Genomic DNA, 17,760 nt, shown 5'->3' with positions numbered 1-17,760 from the left:
AAAATCAAAGACAAGCCTTAATTTCAAAGCAGACGCAGTGAAATAGCAGAAATTTTGTCTCAGACCGCACATCCTTTTCTTCTCATTTATACCTGCATTTCCTTCACGTATAGTTTTTCTACATATTTTCTGTTCTCTTTCTTGCAGACATAGCTCTTTGGCATTTGGTTACTTGCAACATATGAAATTATTCCTCTTTGTCAGCTATGCCTATCTCTTCCATACGTGCTTTTTGTTTCCACATATATTTCTTTCCATATTTTTTTTTTTTGTACTTACAGAGCAAGGACGACGAAGACTTCCTGCCAATGGATGAGAACCAGAAATTTATTGTGGACTACGGCACTGACCATATCGCTATCTGGAAGGTCAGTACGAGAGAGAGAGAGAGAGAGAGGGAGTCATTACTACCTCCATCCATATCATTAGCGCTGTCTTACTTTTTGTCTTCATGATTTTCGTTTTTCTTACTTTCTTATAATCTTCATAATCTTTTCGTTGTATTATAAATTATTTTGGTACGTCCGCAGCGCCCCTTGCTTATCGATATGTTCGTTACTCTATACCGCAGCATTCTCTGGTGTGTTATTGATGTTATACTCTGTTCACTTTGCCTTAACCAGAAATTCCCATCCTTCCATCTTGATTCCTGAGATGTAAAACGAGAATAACACTAGAATATGATGCGAGTCACGAAGAGTACAACAGAGAGGATGTGGAGCTACATTATTATCTTTTTCCGCCACCGAGCTACGTGAAATAAGCCGCAAAAGAATGAAAAGTAGGGCCAAGGTTACAGTGCACGGTGTATAGTATTTTTGGAATTAAAGTGGATATAGATAGATTACGCAACAGTGTTAACTGGTACTGTACGAAATAAATTGTCGTCACGTGGTGACACCGATATGACCAGGTGGCTCAGCTGCCTGGCCACAAACAGCTCTCACTTCCCTCTCCTATCCCTCAAAAGGATGATGGTGGACTGCAGATGAAGAGTTAACTTAAGCTTATAGTCCTCTGGTTGCCTGGGGATGCAACTGCTACTGCTACTACTACTACTACTACTGCCTTACTACTACTACTACTACTACTACTACTACTACTACTACTACTACTACTACTACTACTACTATTACTATTTTAATAATCATAATCCTCATCATCATAATCATCACAGTCTTCATCACGCTTTAGCTTCATCACTTGCCGAATTTATAAACGCTCTAATTCAACATTATGCTTAAGATTCCATGAGTTTACGTTTGTCTTTGCTCAAATGGAGACTAAACACTTTATACTCATAATAAAATGAATATTAATGAGACAAATTAGGGTTATTGAAACTGTTACGTGCCTTGGAAAATTGTTCATTATAGAAATAGGTTAGGATCCTTTTTTACTATACAACCCCAGATTATTTAAGGCCAAGGAGGGGCCGATATACTTGTCCGGCAACTCTTTATATGACAGAAAAAACGCGATATCTTCTTGAGGGCTTGACGTGCTAGGTAAACATGTAATCTATCAAGTGTGATGGAAAGTCCTGGGGCAAGGCCAAAGCAAGCAGTTTTTTATTATTACTGAAGAGCTGATAAGAGATAAATATGTCAGATAGCTTCTCTGTCAGTGGGTGATGCAGATAAGGCCTGATACTACTGTAGGTTCATCTGTTATATACTCGTAAAAAGTGGTCTTAAAAGTGATAGTGACTCTGGACCTTCGAGTTTTCCATCGATAATGTATTTTTTCCGTTAATTTATATTGCTTGTTTTTTTTTTGTTTTTTTGACATACTTGACTCCATCTCTTACGGGGTTTAGGATTTGCGATGGTAGTGATGATTTACAGGTATCCTTGCTTTGCATGAGAAATCAGTTGATGATAATTTATACAGATACTTCGACCTTAAAGTGATACTTATGATCTGGATGATGATGATGGGGATGAATTTTATCGTCTTAATAATTACAGCCTACCTCAGATGTGTGGTATATATATATTTATCCCTATCATAATTGTCATCCTTGCGATACGTTAGGAATGTCCTTTGATCTTACGCTGCCAAGATCATTAATGCAATCAGTAGTCAGTATCTTATGTGGGAGTTACGACTGTATCGTTGATGATGATGCATGTGCGGTTGAGGACGTAAGTACTGATCCACTTCATGACGATAAATAACAGCAGTTAACAATGACTTCAAAGACCAAGTTGTGCGACTTAGGGTGCTCAACATAATTTTTAGAAATATTATGTAAGAGTACAAAAAGAAAGTAAACAGCAACAGACCTATTGGTTCTTTGGGGGCTGTTTATAACGGAATAGGTTATTACTGACGTAACTTACTGGTTCTTTGGGGGCTGTTTATAACGGGATAGGTTATAACAAACGTCACTTTTCTTTGTCAAAGACAATGATAATAAAACAGGAAAGCTCAACCCACCAAACCCACCAGCAGAGACTGACATGAACTAGTTAGCAAGAATACCATGCAACACTGAAAAGCTGTCATGGAACATTTCTTGGGTAAGGATGAAGCGATATCATAGTCGATGCTGTTTAACCTGCAAGGGGAAACATACCTAGTCAACTTAAGGATGATGTTGTTCTACATTTAATCGCTACGTCCTCCATCTTTAGAACTGCATGACATCTTAATTCATAAATGTATGAATCAGAAGTGAACAGCAAGGCTGGGGATTAGAAGACAAATGCGCGTATCTAGGGTTTTTTTTCAATGTTAGTACTGAATCACTGTTAACAACATAAGGAGGCAACTTCTTCTCTATATTTATAATTCTATTGAAAATGTGCTCAGCTTCGTGTGGTAAGAATGCTTGCACAACGATTTTATGTTCATCGCCTATAGTATAATTCGTCCAAATTCGACCGATTTACCGTGATGCACTTTTCAGTAGTCATATTATTATGTCCCGTGATGATTTTGTGTACATGAATTAAATCCCCTCGTAGTCGGGCTTAGGTGAAACAGATTCATCTCTTCCAATCGTTCCTCATATGGTTTATTTTTCAATCATGGTATCATTTTTGTAACACTTTAGTGTACTCTTTTCAGGTTTTTCCTATATCCAATTTTTATTAATATTGTGACCAGAACTGGACGCAATACTTTACGTGTAGGTGTACTAATTAATTATACAAGGTGAGGATGATATTTTCTGATTTATGTGGATGCTCTGCCTCTGAATCCAGTCAGTTTGTTGGCGTTTTTAACAGCCTCTGTTCACTGTTCTCTTGCTTTCCAGATCACATATTATAACTTCAAAGTCTTTTTCCATGGTTTACTCTCACAAGCTGAACATTATTTATGCTATAACTGGCCTTTACGTTTTTCCTGACACTGTTTAGAACCTTACGTTTAATGATTTGAAGAGTACCATAAGTGCTCCAATAACAACTGGAGAGACATTAGAGTTTGGAAATGTACATATGACTTTTGCGAATTTATTTGTTGTTATTATTACTCATTATTATTATTATTATTGTTATTATTATTATTGTTATTATTATTATTTATTATTATTATTATTATTATTATTATTATTGTTCTTACGTGGGTAGGTTGGGCGCTCACCATCCACTCAGTCTTGCGATGTAGTGCTGCTTCTTTCCTTCATTCTTTCACCTTCCTTCTGCCTATGGGTGACTTTTTACACTGAGTGACAAGCCAAATGGTTTCCTGTACATCAAGAAACCATTTACTACGCTGGGTGGTAACCATATAAGCAAATTACTGCGCCTAGTGGTTGAGTGGGTAATTAAGACGCACCAGTCGGATTGAGCCGGTGAAGGTTTATATCCATGGGGTGGTTGGGGTTTACTGCTTACATAATGCCACTCAGGGATGAGTGAAGCTGGTCTCTCTCATCTTAAATGTCAGGACCAACTTACCTAACCCGGGCTCTTCCGCTCCTCATGAGGCAACATTGGACTGGATGATGGATGGATAGATGGTTACTATTACCATTACTATTATTATTAGTAGTAGTAGTATTAGTATTATTAGTATTATCATTATTATTATTATTATTATTGTAATTATTATTATTACGATCACCATCGTCATCATCATCATCATGATCATCATCATTGTTATTATTATTATTATTTTTATTATTATTACCATTATCATCACCATCACCATGACTACTATTTTATCTACCTATCTATTGCCAGACGCCTCAATCCCGTTCGGAGTGGCCACAAGCAAATCGCCTCCACGTCGCCCTGTCCCCCGCCATTTCACTACCCTGCTCCCAACTCACACCCCCTCTCTCATATACCTCTCCACCCCATCCCTCCATCTCATCCTCGGCCTCCCCCTCCCTTTCCCTACCCCCTCCACCTCACTCACATACACTCTCTTCGTCAGTCTTTCACCCTCCATCCTCTCCACATGGCCAAACCACCTCAGTGTGTTCCTCATAACGCTTCCTGTCACATCCACATCCACACCACAACGCTCCTTTATATCCTCATTTGTCAGCCTGTCTCTCCTTGTGACTCCACAGGTTCCTCTTAAATAACTCATTTCCACGGCTCTCACTCTTGACTTGTGTCCTTCCAACAACGTCCAAGCTTCACTTCCATACGTTAGAGTTGGTATCACAATACTGTCATGTAGTAACTTTTTCACTTCCATGCTCACTTCCCTGTTTCTTATCACTGCTTTCAAGGAACCAGCAACCTTTCTTCCCTGCTGTACCCTTTCAAGCACTTCACCCTCAAACCTCCATCCTTACTCATCAGACTACCCAAGTACTTAAACGTACTCACATTTTCCAATTCCTCACCATCCAACCTCACTGAACATTCACTGACTTCACCTCTCTCAAAGACCATCACTTTACTCTTCCCTTTTTCACCTTTAGATTCCGTTTCTTACACACTCTCCCAAATTCATCCACCAAGCCTTGCAGGTCCCCTTCGTCTTCACTCAACAACACAGTATCATCTGCAAACAACAGTACAGGGAGTTTCCAAACACTATCCTCTCTCACCAGGGCCACTCCAACATCCACTGCCCTACCTTGTACCTCTTTTATTACCCCAACCATGTACAGATTGAACAACCATGGAGACATGACATCCCTGTTTCAACCCAACCTTCAAAGAGAAAAATTCAATCAGTTCACCATCCACACGCACTGCAGCCTTAGCACCAGCATACTATTATTTTAAATTATTATTATTATTATTATTATTATTATTTCTTTTTCTTGAGCAGGAGATGGAGAGGATGGTTAAGATAGGCCTGGCCAAATCCATCGGTGTGTCTAACTTCAGTGTGCCACAGATGAGGAGGATCTGCGCCATCGCCAAAATACCACCAGCCACCAACCAGGTCAGCTGCACCAAATATACATAGTTACTCTCAAATAAGAATTTACTATCACGAGCTAAACTTCGCCAACCCTTCCCTGCCAACCGTGTCTCCTGCATTTCACTCCGAGTATCCTTCCTTCTTATGTTCCTCTGTTGTGTCCTTTATATATTCATCATAAATGTACTTCATACATCATCTTACATCTCCACAGTCGGCAGAAAGTGTCAGCAATTTATTGATCTTGAATGTAGTGTAGAAAGCTGGACAAGTATCATACTGTCTGTTTCACATTCAGCATAATTATGTCTATCACTTTCCTTCCTAACTGCATCTTATCAAAAACACCTATGAGCAAATAAACGTGCCAAGTCTCTTACATCATAAGAATATTAGCCAGCGAGGAAGTGAGAAGCAGAAGAGGTAAAACATTAAGCAAAGTAAAACTGTTTGGACACGACATATCAAAACAGATTATGAAAAACTAAGAAGTTATAGGATTGCAGGGAATAAACGGATATTCTTTAGACCTTGGACAATATGACCCATCGCACTGACTAGCGTTCGTCTCCGTGTCGTTGCAGGTTGAGATGCACGTGTATCTGCAACAAAGGAGCTGCATGAGTTCTGCAAGGCTCACAACATCTTTATCACAGCTTACAGTCCACTGGGAGTCACCCGGCAGAACAAAGTTCATGGGCCCGTGAGTTAAATGTCCACAATCACAGACAAGAATATTGATCCACTCTTTAGACTCCGGATCACCTCTAACGGTCAGGACACGAAGATATCAACACACTACATAACAGCTAGTGACATATATGTTGTTAATATGTAATATAGAGATTTGAGGAAAGTCGGGCCTCAATTAGAGAGAAACAGCGGTAGAAATTCTCTATCTAGAATCTCCACTGCTCTTTCCTCCAGCTCTCTCGAATTTAGGCACGACTTTCCTCAAATCTCTATATTACTTATTAACCGCATATATGTCACTAGCTATTACGTAGTGTGTTATGATATTTTAGTGTCCTGACAGAACTGTCACCCTGTCCTTCTGTCACTCACTAACATTTTTCGGACACGAGATATATACTTCATTCTCATAGACATTAACTTTAACGAAGCCTCATCTTATGTCCCTCAGAGTCCTGTTCCTTGTCTATAGACTTCAGCAACTTTGACGAGGCCCACTAACGATCCATGAAACTCCCTCTGCCATCTCGTATTTCTGTACATGTGGGAAAACATACTACATAACTGAATATTTCAAGGAGTTTTTTGGCTCCGAGGATCATATTTCTGGGTTTCAGAAGTTAATGTTCAGTACCTTGTCACCTCCGTCAACAAAAGAGTTATAGACAGATTTTAGTGAAATTTTGTGGGTATGTGGGTCATGGGCCAATGAAGAGCTTATTAATTTTGGCGGTGATGTGAGTTCTTTGCTATAGGTATTGGCGGAGGTATGCTGTCTTTGAGTGTTGTGTAGTTAATTATTGTGAAGAAGTAAATCGGTACTTACGTCCACAACTGCACAGTCAAAGAAACAACGATCTTCCCAGTTCCGTCTGAAGGACATTTACAATTGGCGAAATACTATGAAAGCCCTGTGTTTACTAGTGCGTGTTTCAGATGGTTCAACTTTTCCGCTATGTATTCGTCACACTTTGGAAAGATACTTATTGTTTTCTCTGTACATGTCCCCATGCACTGCCTAAGCCATTTAGATGGTACGGTCACAAAGAACAGCCGAAACAGCAGCAACGACAAGCACTGGTGACACAACATATAACATTGTAGTGTGTGTGTGTGTGTGTGTGTGTGTGTGTGTGCTCTGCTGGATAATAAATGCAGAGACTTGCTTCTAAGTACGATGATAATCGTTTGAATCCAATAGAAAATATAAATTGGTTCTAACCCTTTCACTACCTGAGGCCTTTTTAAACCTGAATGCAATTACTTAAAGTAACAGTGATAAAATAGTCACTGTACCGAAGAAGAAAAAAATGGCGGAATATCTAATCATTAAGTGTCCAAAACCAAGCCATTTTATACTGTATGTTGTAATCTAGCGCCCTCATGAGGCAAGTGTCTTTGATAGGCGAATATTTTCTTATTGTGTCTGACTTTGGTCATAAGCTAAACAACCCTTTTCCTGAGGCCCACCAGTTCTACGTGCACATATTCTCAATTGTAATCGCTTCAGCATTAACACCCACCGTCCATACTGAATACGTGCTAGCGCTGTCTCATGCATTACCGGTAATTTGGTATATGCGGAAGAGTATTTAATGGCATTTCGGTTGGTATGGTGGAAGTAGGTTTGGTGGAAGTAAAAGAAAAGCCGCTATAACTAAATTCAGGTAATCAAACTAAGCCCTATTTTAGCCAATGATCGACCTCCCGTCACTTCTGACAAAGGCAGCATCCCAAACCAGTCGACCACCAATACCTCTCATGAGACACTATTCGCAGATCATTCAAGGAGGAAAATATTCACAGTTAACAACAGTGGAATTAACGTTATCTTTTGACGTCCTTAGTGGTCTAGTGCGTGGCCTAACAGGTGAGCAAAGCCTAAGATGCAGCCTTCGTGGCCAGTCTGGAACAGTACATCCCTCCAAACCAGGCTCATTCCGTATTTTCTCTGGTACAGATTTTGTAATATTTCTTTCTAGACTATGTAGTTATACAGTATATTGCACCTTGATATCATATTCCATATTATTAGTGCAAACTATAGTTATTAAACAGATCTAAGTAATGAAAGAGGAAAATATATATTATGTGCAATAATCATGATGAATAGCAAAAGAACACATGCTACGAAGAGCTAGCTGTTACATGGTTCAGTTTGCCTTGAATTATGAGAGCAGAGATTGACTAATACCCCTCCCCCCATATATATTAATGAATAAATTAATAAATACTGTATTAATTGCCTAAGGAACGGACATGGGCTATAATGTTAAAATTCCATGGCCAGTAATCTCGTCAGCGTCTGCCTCAGTCATTATTATCTATCTTGCCATTAGGAATCATCGAGAGAAACGGACTCAGAAACATATTAAAAGAGGGCACTCTGTTTGAAGTGGCCGGGCTTCCCAGAAAACCATGTGTGACAATGACTCAAAGGAACGTGGCAAAAACTCCAAAGATAAAGGGGGCATGTGATAAGGGCCTCGAGTGTTATCATGATGGCTTCTTGGGACGGAGCGTATCGGTCTGTGAGCTGCTCCTAACCACTCCTCGTTTTTTCCTCTTATCCTCTTTGGCTTGTTATTATCAAAACACCTTTTCAAGCTATTTATTTTACCTCTTACACATCAGCCTTAACTTTAACCCTCTTATATAATGAGGAAGCCTACAGTATTTCAGTCCAGCGAACGCCAAACTATTTTACTTAACTGGGAGCGAGTCATAGGAGCCTGGGTGTTGATAAAGTGTTAGATATCGTTCACATGAGTCATAGGAGCCTGACTCTTAGTATTCTCCGGCAAATTACAGATGGAATTTGTGCTCATACTAAAAGGACAGAAACAATACAACGGTAATTGCCAATTCCCATGTTGCCCTATTCTCAGCGTAGGGATCCGAGGCTAGCCTGCTTTCAATCCAGAACATTTAAGGGCAAGAGACCAACCTACGCCCCTGCTAGGGTTTATATAAGAAAATCTCTGACAATGTCTTGGACTCGAACCAGAGCACGTAGACCACAATGCATTCCGATCCGAATGAACAAACTTTAGATTATCAATAAAGAATATTCTATAGTGCTATGTACAGCATTTTAACCTTACCCACCGTACTCCACTGATGTAGTTTTTATTTTATTCTGGATACCTTCTGAAGATTACTCTGTGTGTAATGGAAGAGAGATTTTTCAAACAGAACGGATTACGTGTAACCTTAATCAATCTCTTCAGTACAAGACCTCTTTCCTATGTTGAATAAATTCTATAGCTCTCTGCATGAATGAAAGGAAAACATATGCCATCGAAATGAATGAGTTATTCAAATTTTATTAGCGTAAAAATTAGATTAACAAGAAGGATTTACTGCAGATTCGGTGATGAATAGTGACGCCTTCACGTAGTGGCACAGAAATAACTTGTCCGGTTATACAGATGTGCCTCAACTCCTTACTTATCCTGAGAAAGAATGGTGGTGGACTGAATGAGAAGGGCAGCTTGAAATCGCTGTCCACACAGCCATCAAGTTTATGTTCAGATGAGCGTGAGTCAACAACAATAACAACTGTACTCTCTCTGCAGAGTGACAGGCAGAGCACATTATAAACAGCAAGATAACTTTGGAACTTCAGTATGATGGGAGGTGTAGGTTTTACTCACGCTACCTCTACTCGATTTTAAGTGAGCTTGGGAGAACGTCCTGGCAAGGAATAGGCAATTTAATGCGATACTTCCCTTCAGTATAAATAATCTGTCTTGAGCTAAGTAAATTGTCTGGTGGAAGCATGAATGGATTAGGAGTCTTGGTAGTGAAGGGGTTAAGAGCCCATTTTCTGAAGAATACTGTAGACTTATTGACAACAGGGTCAGAGATAAGTGCTTTATAACGAGAACATCCTGCTTTTTGTCCTGAGAGCCTCAGGCAACGCTATTTGTAGTTAGCAACATTCCATAAATAGGGAATTTTTCTGTAGGATATTGTGGACTTATGAGGAAAAAAAAAGGAACATGAAAGAAAGGAGATTTAAGACAAGGTTTCACCATGACAGCCTTGAAAAGGTTTGATCTCTAAGATCTGATTGGAGTTTTTTTCGCTCACCCAGTAACATCAATGGCAGCAGGTTTGTCACTTGCCCTGAAATGTACAGTAGATTATGACGCTTTAGCTGAATAAGGCTCATAAGATTATACAACCGAGGGAGTGTTGGGATTTACTGCCCATATAATGCTATTTAGAGGGTAGGGGTCTGGCCTCCCTAGCCTTAAATGCCAGGACAGATTATATTAGCCCCGGGCTGCTTAACACCCGATGAGACAAAAAATTAATAAATAAATATATAAATAAAAACAGATAATAGATAAATACACCTCTTTTACTAACCTTACTTTCTGGACAGACCCTCGGGGACCGCCAACAGGAAGAAGCCGCTGGAAGACCCTGTGGTGGGGCTGATTGCTGAGCGCCATAGTGTGTCACCCGCACAGGTGCTCATCCGCTACCTGCTGCAGCTCAACGTCATCGTCATCCCCAAGTCTGTCAACCCGACTCGAATCAAGGCCAATAATGATGTATGTAATTCTGTGGCATATCAACGAGTATTTTCTTCAGCTGAGTGATATCTTTTCATGATAATCTGACCACAACCAAACTGTTTTATATCACTCAGTAAGGAACTCTGCCATACTCTGCTCCAGCCCACTTGTCAGTAAAGCAGCATTTTCTTTGCCACCATCAACTTAAAATGAAATTTATGAATAAAAGTAAGCAAATCGTGGTGCAAATCATAAATTAATCAGTAAACAGGAAATTGACGTACGCAGTTATTCTGGTTGGCAAGGAGTACAGTGTCGGGGAAAATTATGGCTATATTTATTCTGACGTGCAGTTCTGTAGCACATCATTTCCTCTTTTAAGGACAATATCTTTTCATCGTAACTAAGCTGTCACCAGAAGAATTTTGAAATATCTTTGGAAGGATCTCTGCTACTGACAGTACTAAGGCACCTCTAGCACTGAAGTTTAAAAAACCAATACTAAAAAAAAAAAAAAAAAAAAAAAAAAAAAACTCGGGATATCATGACTACAAATCTAATGACACCCTTGTAGTGAAGGGATCAAATACATGGAGTTTTTTTATCACTTTCTCAATGAACAGTACGTCGTTGGACCACCGTGCTATTTTTTTGTGCTAGCTTTGGCCGCTGAGATGTAGCAATATATTAGCACTAGAATATTGAGTAAGTTACGAGAAATTGCTGAGGCAAGAATGTAGAGCCAGAGCAATGCATTTTTCTCCCACTGAAATGCGTGAAATAAGCTGCGAAAGACAAAATTCTTGGCCAGCTTTACATAAAACTAGTATAGTTAATAAATTGACACATCAATACATAGAATTACAATAATAAGGATGCATTTATGGCAATACCAAATTAAAGCCTTTAAATACTTCATTTTTCAAATTTACAGATCAACTGAAAATAAGGCATATTAATTACTTATCGTGTTATGTAAAAGACATTGCATTTCATGCTCAGTATATAAAGATTTTAGAGTCAAAAGACTTGGCACATTTTTGTCAGCCATTTAAGTATTTTTCAGATACTGTTCAGTTTAGGAAACACTTTTGAACAAAACTCTAAAAGCATATGATCAGACGGAAAGGTTACAGAGCAAAAATGTTCAGAGTATAACCTATATCAAACCTTCATAACTCACAGCTACCACGGCCATAACTGCAGGGGTGCACAACTTTTAGGTGGTAAATAATTGGTTGTTTATCAACAGCATAATAACAAGACTTGTAGAGTCAACTCAAATAATCGCTGGCGATGCATTTTTAAGATGCCCACGAATGGTGAAGAGCCGAAAATGAACGACGTCCTCCAGAACGGCCCATGCAGCTTTCATTTAACTATGGGATTACTTAAAAACCCTTTATAATGCACCAAAGCTTCAATAGACGTTAAAATCTGCTGATATATGTGTATTTTGGGATGATTCAATACAAGGCATATAACTCGACACGCCAGTGTGAATCCGTAAATATAGAGGGGCGACTGCAAAGAGATGCGATTTTAAACGAGGACTAACCGTGTATCTCCGAACTTATTTCTCAGGTATGGGGGTTCACACTGACTGACCTGGAGATGGCCGCACTGCAGTCACTGGACGAAGGGAATGCGGGACGTATTATGAACTCCACCGAGCTTTTCGAGTGAGTAACATGAGTCTCATTGATGTCAAAAAGTGTGAAAGTGTCTCTGGGGCAAGAGGCCTTCACGTGGTGTCACAAATATTTCTTGGCTGCTCTAATCTTTGTTGGCCGGGTATGATAAGCGTCCCTCAGCTCCCTCCTTGTCTGTAAAAAAGAAGGATGGTGGAGTGAAGGACAAAAGCGGTTTCAACATGCATTTCATGAGGTTCACGTCCAGATAAGCCTGGGGCCAAAACAACAACACTGATGAGAAATACTGTTACTCCATTTCTAAGTTTCCACTTAGAAGCACCACCAAAATAAAGGAGAATAAGACCTCATAGTGAAAAGAGGAAAAGTCACATTGGGATTAGAAGGAAGTTGGATAGATACACGACACAGATGATGACAGAAGTGATTGGTAACTGACAATGATATGGCTCATGTTAGGAGGAAAGCAGGAGTGATACGAGGCACAGACAGTGAAATTGGAGTTGGAGTTCATGATGGTACTATGTAGGTTAGAAGGAGGGGGATATATATATATACAGAGAGAGAGAGAAAGAGAGAGAATATATATATAGATAGATAGATAGATAGACATTATATATATATATATATATATATATATATATATATATATATATATATATATATATATATACAAACAACTGAAATAGAAGGGAGTGTTGAATGACGGTGGTATGATAAAAGTTATGAGGGTAGATCAGATGTCAATCATAAAAGCCAAAGCATTTGCCCAACGATGTATCGCCCGCCATCACCAAAAAACTAGATTAATAAAATAGACAAACAAATAAATTAAAAAGCTCGTAGTCATTTTCAGGATTTTTCAAGCCAAAGAAAATAAGAGTAAGTTGAGTTTGAAAGATGATAATTATGTTTAAACTACGATATGACAAATAATAAGGGGTCCACCAGTACCAAATTACCTATCTGGGGTGTAGGGCCCAGTGCCTGGCTAAAACAGTCTGACAGATTCGTATTTATGCGTAGATGAAAAGACATTTTTACTTTAAATAATCGAAACTCCCAATCATCTCTTGTGGTTCAGTGCTGCAATTTCGGCAGGTTCATGACTCGAACTGGGACATTCTGCTCACTAGACCACGAGCCACCTCCTATTTAAGTGGCTTTAGGCACACGTCTGATTGAAGAGTAAGTGCTTTGTGCATTGGTTTTGGAGAGGCTGCCGAATTTATGTATGTCCACATGCCAGGGAGTTCTATAGGATATTTTAGTAAAAAGTGTATTTTGCTCATGCAATAACTTGATGCATGTGTCACTGATTATCTTTCTTTAAACGGCGAAGACTCAGGCTTCATCACCACGCAAGGAATCTTCTGGGACTGGATTATCTTGATATGTAGTATTTTATATAATCTATCCTTCCGTAGTTTACAAACCATAATTTTTATTTGTTTTTATTTCAGTTTGAAAGAACAACCTGAGTGCCCAAATTAGTATGGAAGATACTTTCAAGAATGGGACAGAAGACCAAGATTGTTCCACACAAAGCTTTATCTGATTATTTTTCCTCCTGCTACTAGGTTAAATTTATTTCACATTGCTTAGTTTCTATTTTTTTTTTTTTTCTGTTTTGCACATATGACTGTTTAACTACTGTTTATATAATCACAGTGCTTGACGGTTGTTTCTCAGACAATCCACCGCATACTTGCAGAACTTGATGTGCTTTATAGATCTGGGGCCGTATTTGTAAACAATCACAAGCTTGTACATTATATTCCTTGTTTAGAATAGACATTTACCTTCACTAATAAAGCTACCAAATACTTCGCAATTATATTAGCATTAGCATGAAAGTGAGAGCTGGCAAAAACTAAACACCCTATGACCATAGTAGACATATGGAGACTTGCCTATCAAACAAGTACAACAGTACTAAACTTATGCAGGAGCACACGCCCCTAACATAGGGCTCTTTTTAAATTATGGAGTAGATTATTTCCGAAAATGCTTAGCGAGTGACTGAAGGACATATTTGCTTCTAGAGATGCCTCTGCATGCAGAAATTGGTTCGGAATCTTTATAAATACGGCTGCTGAACTATTTTGCTCCAAAGTTCTGAGTAATGGGTGGTGATACTGTATATAACAAAGACTACTCGGCCAAATGCCTTAATTGAGGCTGACGTTCCTTGTAAGGTTGATAATTATAATTCCATGTGAGCTGAAGAGAGAGAAACCTTCTGTATGTATTCATGCAATAAACCATGACCATCCCACAGGAATGTGCCTTATTTTTACCACATGAGCCACATGTCCATCACTTAGTAGGTTGCGGAATCCAGAGAAATTAGTTACTTAAGCAAAAAGGCTCTCCCGTCATGGCTAGTGGCTGATCACTCTATCTTCTTATGCTCGGAGTGAGTAACTTAGACCTGTACCGCTATGGTTTTGGAGGGGCAATAAATGATCAGATGCTGAATGCATAGATGGAGCAACTCATCTAGTTACTCATTATAATAAATAAAGTCCTTGAAACAAATAATTTGTGTATGCCCCGCCCACCAGTATGCAACATATTAAGCACTTCTGCTGTGTGTCATTCCCTTTACGATTTACATCAAGTTGTCACACGAAAGGATTAACCACCACCTCCTATTATACCAGATTAACGTCTGGTCATGGATATCTTAATTACCTAGAAGCTATCTGCCTGTTATCCAGTGCTTTTTCGCCCCATCAGGAGCGTAGGAACCCGAAACTAGGATAGTCAGTCCCAACATTTAAGGCAAGGATAATCAACGTCCCTAAGAGGCATTATGTGAGCAGTACAAATATAGTTACCATGCGACATGGTAAATATTTTCTTTGTGAACAGCAGTGTTGTAGTCAAGACCAGGCACCGCGACACCAAGACCAAGGCCAAGACCAAGTAGAGACATACAAGAATATTTTGTGCAAATCTGACTATTATCTGAATGCTTTTGGTCTGTACTGCCTAAATTGTGTTGTCCTGTCCTGTTTGTAAGGAATGGGTTTTAACTTTTTTTCATACATGTACCTTTGAATATAACGGACCTAATTAAATTATCCATTTACTCTAAGGGATCAAATGTAAAAACAATTCAAAATGTGAATCAAACTGTTATATACTCAACCTTAGTCCATGCAGCATGCACTTGCGATGAAAAACAACCTGAATTATATCGTGTTATTGACAAAGCACTTGTGCATACTGTTACTGTTGATCAAGAATTTATGTGTCTGCTGAATGAATGAAAAGTAGCTGCAGCCTGCAGGTGCTACATTGCTGGTCAGTTTTCACGGGCGTCTCGGCCCCTCGAGTGAGTGCACTAGTACCCAAATCACCCGTTGCAGATCATGTTTCGATGCAAAACCCAACATCTTTTAAACGAATTTAAGTTGATTATCGCACATGAGTTGAATGAGGTCGAGGAGTTTCTGGGAAGGCAATTACTAAGATGAATAAAAGAGAGAAGAGGGCAATAGGTATAATTCCCGGGGTCAAAACTCAAGAGTATGGAGGGACCAGGGCCCACACCAGGACTTTGACAATTTTGCTTCTTTTTCTGGCCCGTGTCAAACGTTTTCCAGGCACCACAGGGAGCGTTCATAGCTCTCTACGGCCTTACACACCGATGTTACTGCTTTTGAAGGTTTTTTAAGTTTTTAAACTTTTGAAAGTACGGGTTTGAAGTTATAATGTATGGTGTTGCGTACTTTGTCAGTGCCATCATACTTATGGATAGCTGTATCTCCCTCATGCGAAAGCTGGTTTTCGGAAGACTAACTTTTCGAGCCCAGACGTTCCATACACAACATAATCATCTTTCGTTTCTCGTGAACAGTCGAAGGGGACTACCTGTTTTTCGGGAAAATTACCCAACAGACCGAAAACGTTTCGGGATACAGAGGTGGGAAGCAAAATATTTTCATAAGTATAAAATATATATTTTACTTCCATAATTGCTCCAAATACTTCTTACGGTCTTACCCACTATTTGTTTAAGAGAACAGTTTTCACTGACTCTCCTTCTTGAAAGGGGCCCTCATTCGAGTCTGCTCACTGTCCTTCTGGCTATTACAGATGATTTATCGGCCCCCAGGTGTCCCCCTCCCCCCAATTTAGTGGGGCTAGAAACGCCACTGGGCCACATGGCCATGGCCCCCCGCTCATAGGTGAATAAGTTGTATGAAATACGAGGGTGGCTGTGAAACACTAGAAAATATTCTGATTTCTCCTTAAAAGGTCACAGAAGTCATTGCAGGTCTCCCTGATAGCATTTGAAAGCTATGAAGGGTCATAACTTGAAAGGTTGGAAGCCACTGATGTCTGACTTGGCCCCCATCGCTCAAAAATCCTGGCTACGCCCCTGTAAGGGAGGAATTATATTTACAAAATTTAATATATCTGAACAACTGAACACCTAGGTAAAATATTTCTGCTTTCATTGCTTTATTGGCATGAAGAAGCAAACATAGGAAAATAGAATTTTTGTCTGATATAGGTGTATTCTTAGGGAATCGTAACATCAGTACAAAGAGTATGACGAGGGCCGTTATAATAATCATCTTTATTGTCAAACGTTTCAACATCTTCTTCATGCCATCTTCAGTGACCTAGAAGCAGTGTAAATGGTATACAAAAGTGAGGAGTAAAAAACCTGAATATTTATATGAGTTAAAAAAGTACTTATCTTACCATATAAGAACCTATTTAGATACACCTATATATACGTATACATATACAGCGTGTACATATACACATATATACTGTACACATACATAAAAAAAAAAAAACTACCATAGTCTACCGTAATAGTTTATTGTGTGAATATAACTTATACAAGGTTTAGGGGATAAGCGGATACTGTGTTATTAAGGCAAGGCTTAAGTTTTTTAATATACAGAGATTCTAAAATTCTTAGCTTTTCATTAGGGCAAGAGTCAAGGATACTGAAATGAATTCTGCTAGGAACAATATCACAGGACTTACAATGTTCCCGCACTGCTGAGTAAGGAGGACTGTGCAGTGGGTGACCCGTTCACTGACCCAGGTGCTCGTCGATTCTGATTTTAAGTGAGCGAATCGTGCTGCCCACATACCCCGCTTGCCAACTGGGGCAAGTAAATAGATAGACAATCGACGAGCGCATGTCAGCTGGCATACAGTCATTAAAACGAAAGAAGTTACTAATTTTAAAGAAGTTCATAGGTATGAATCGGAATTCTTTATCTGGAAAAAATTTACATAGTTTCTCACCTAATGCTTGTTGCATCAGCTTAGAGATGTCACCAAGGTATGGAATACGGAAGTAAACGATCTCTTTGTTGACAGTGGGGACTCGTTGCTTCGGCTGGAGTTCACGATTAAAAAATTATTAACTTGTTTATCAAACTAATGGAAACTGTAACCATTATGGTAAAAGAAATTCCTTAAAAATGAGAATAATTTTCTTAATCGTAAACTCCAGCTGAAGCAACCCTACAAACACAAACCAAGCGGGCCATCGCAGGCCAAAT

The 17,760-nt window shown here is 39.2% G+C and overlaps 1 protein-coding gene and 1 long non-coding RNA gene across 2 annotated transcripts; both read left to right on the top strand.

The window, feature by feature from the left end:
* The first annotated feature begins 313 nt into the window (after positions 1-313).
* Positions 314-5,955, top strand: LOC145408618 (uncharacterized). The gene is made up of 3 exons (XR_013898960.1): positions 314-368; positions 5,248-5,364; positions 5,928-5,955. It is a non-coding gene; the product is annotated as an uncharacterized LOC145408618 (long non-coding RNA).
* An 8-nt stretch (positions 5,956-5,963) lies between these two features.
* LOC145408633 (morphine 6-dehydrogenase-like) lies at positions 5,964-15,152 on the top strand. Its single transcript, XM_080279319.1, has 4 exons — positions 5,964-6,046; positions 10,430-10,601; positions 12,150-12,247; positions 15,095-15,152. Exons 1-4 carry the CDS (start codon positions 5,964-5,966, stop codon positions 15,150-15,152), a joined length of 411 nt encoding a protein of 136 aa, XP_080135445.1.
* Positions 15,153-17,760: the final 2,608 nt, after the last annotated feature.

This window comes from Coenobita brevimanus, chromosome 78 (assembly GCF_032717465.1).
Source record: "Coenobita brevimanus isolate Jiangsu-jjx chromosome 78, ASM3271746v2, whole genome shotgun sequence".
Taxonomy (NCBI): domain Eukaryota; kingdom Metazoa; phylum Arthropoda; class Malacostraca; order Decapoda; family Coenobitidae; genus Coenobita; species Coenobita brevimanus.
Note: the sequence above shows the minus strand (reverse complement) of the source record. Positions and strands in the feature narration are given on the sequence as shown.

Coding starts and splice junctions, on each gene's coding strand:
- LOC145408633 (XM_080279319.1), top strand. CDS start 5,964: ATGAGTTCTGCAAGGCTCACAACATCTTTATCACAGCTTACAGTCCAC. Junction 6,047..10,429: donor AGAACAAAGTTCATGGGCCC/GTGAGTTAAATG, acceptor CTTTCTGGACAG/ACCCTCGGGGACCGCCAACA. Junction 12,248..15,094: donor AACTCCACCGAGCTTTTCGA/GTGAGTAACATG, acceptor CTTTGTGAACAG/CAGTGTTGTAGTCAAGACCA.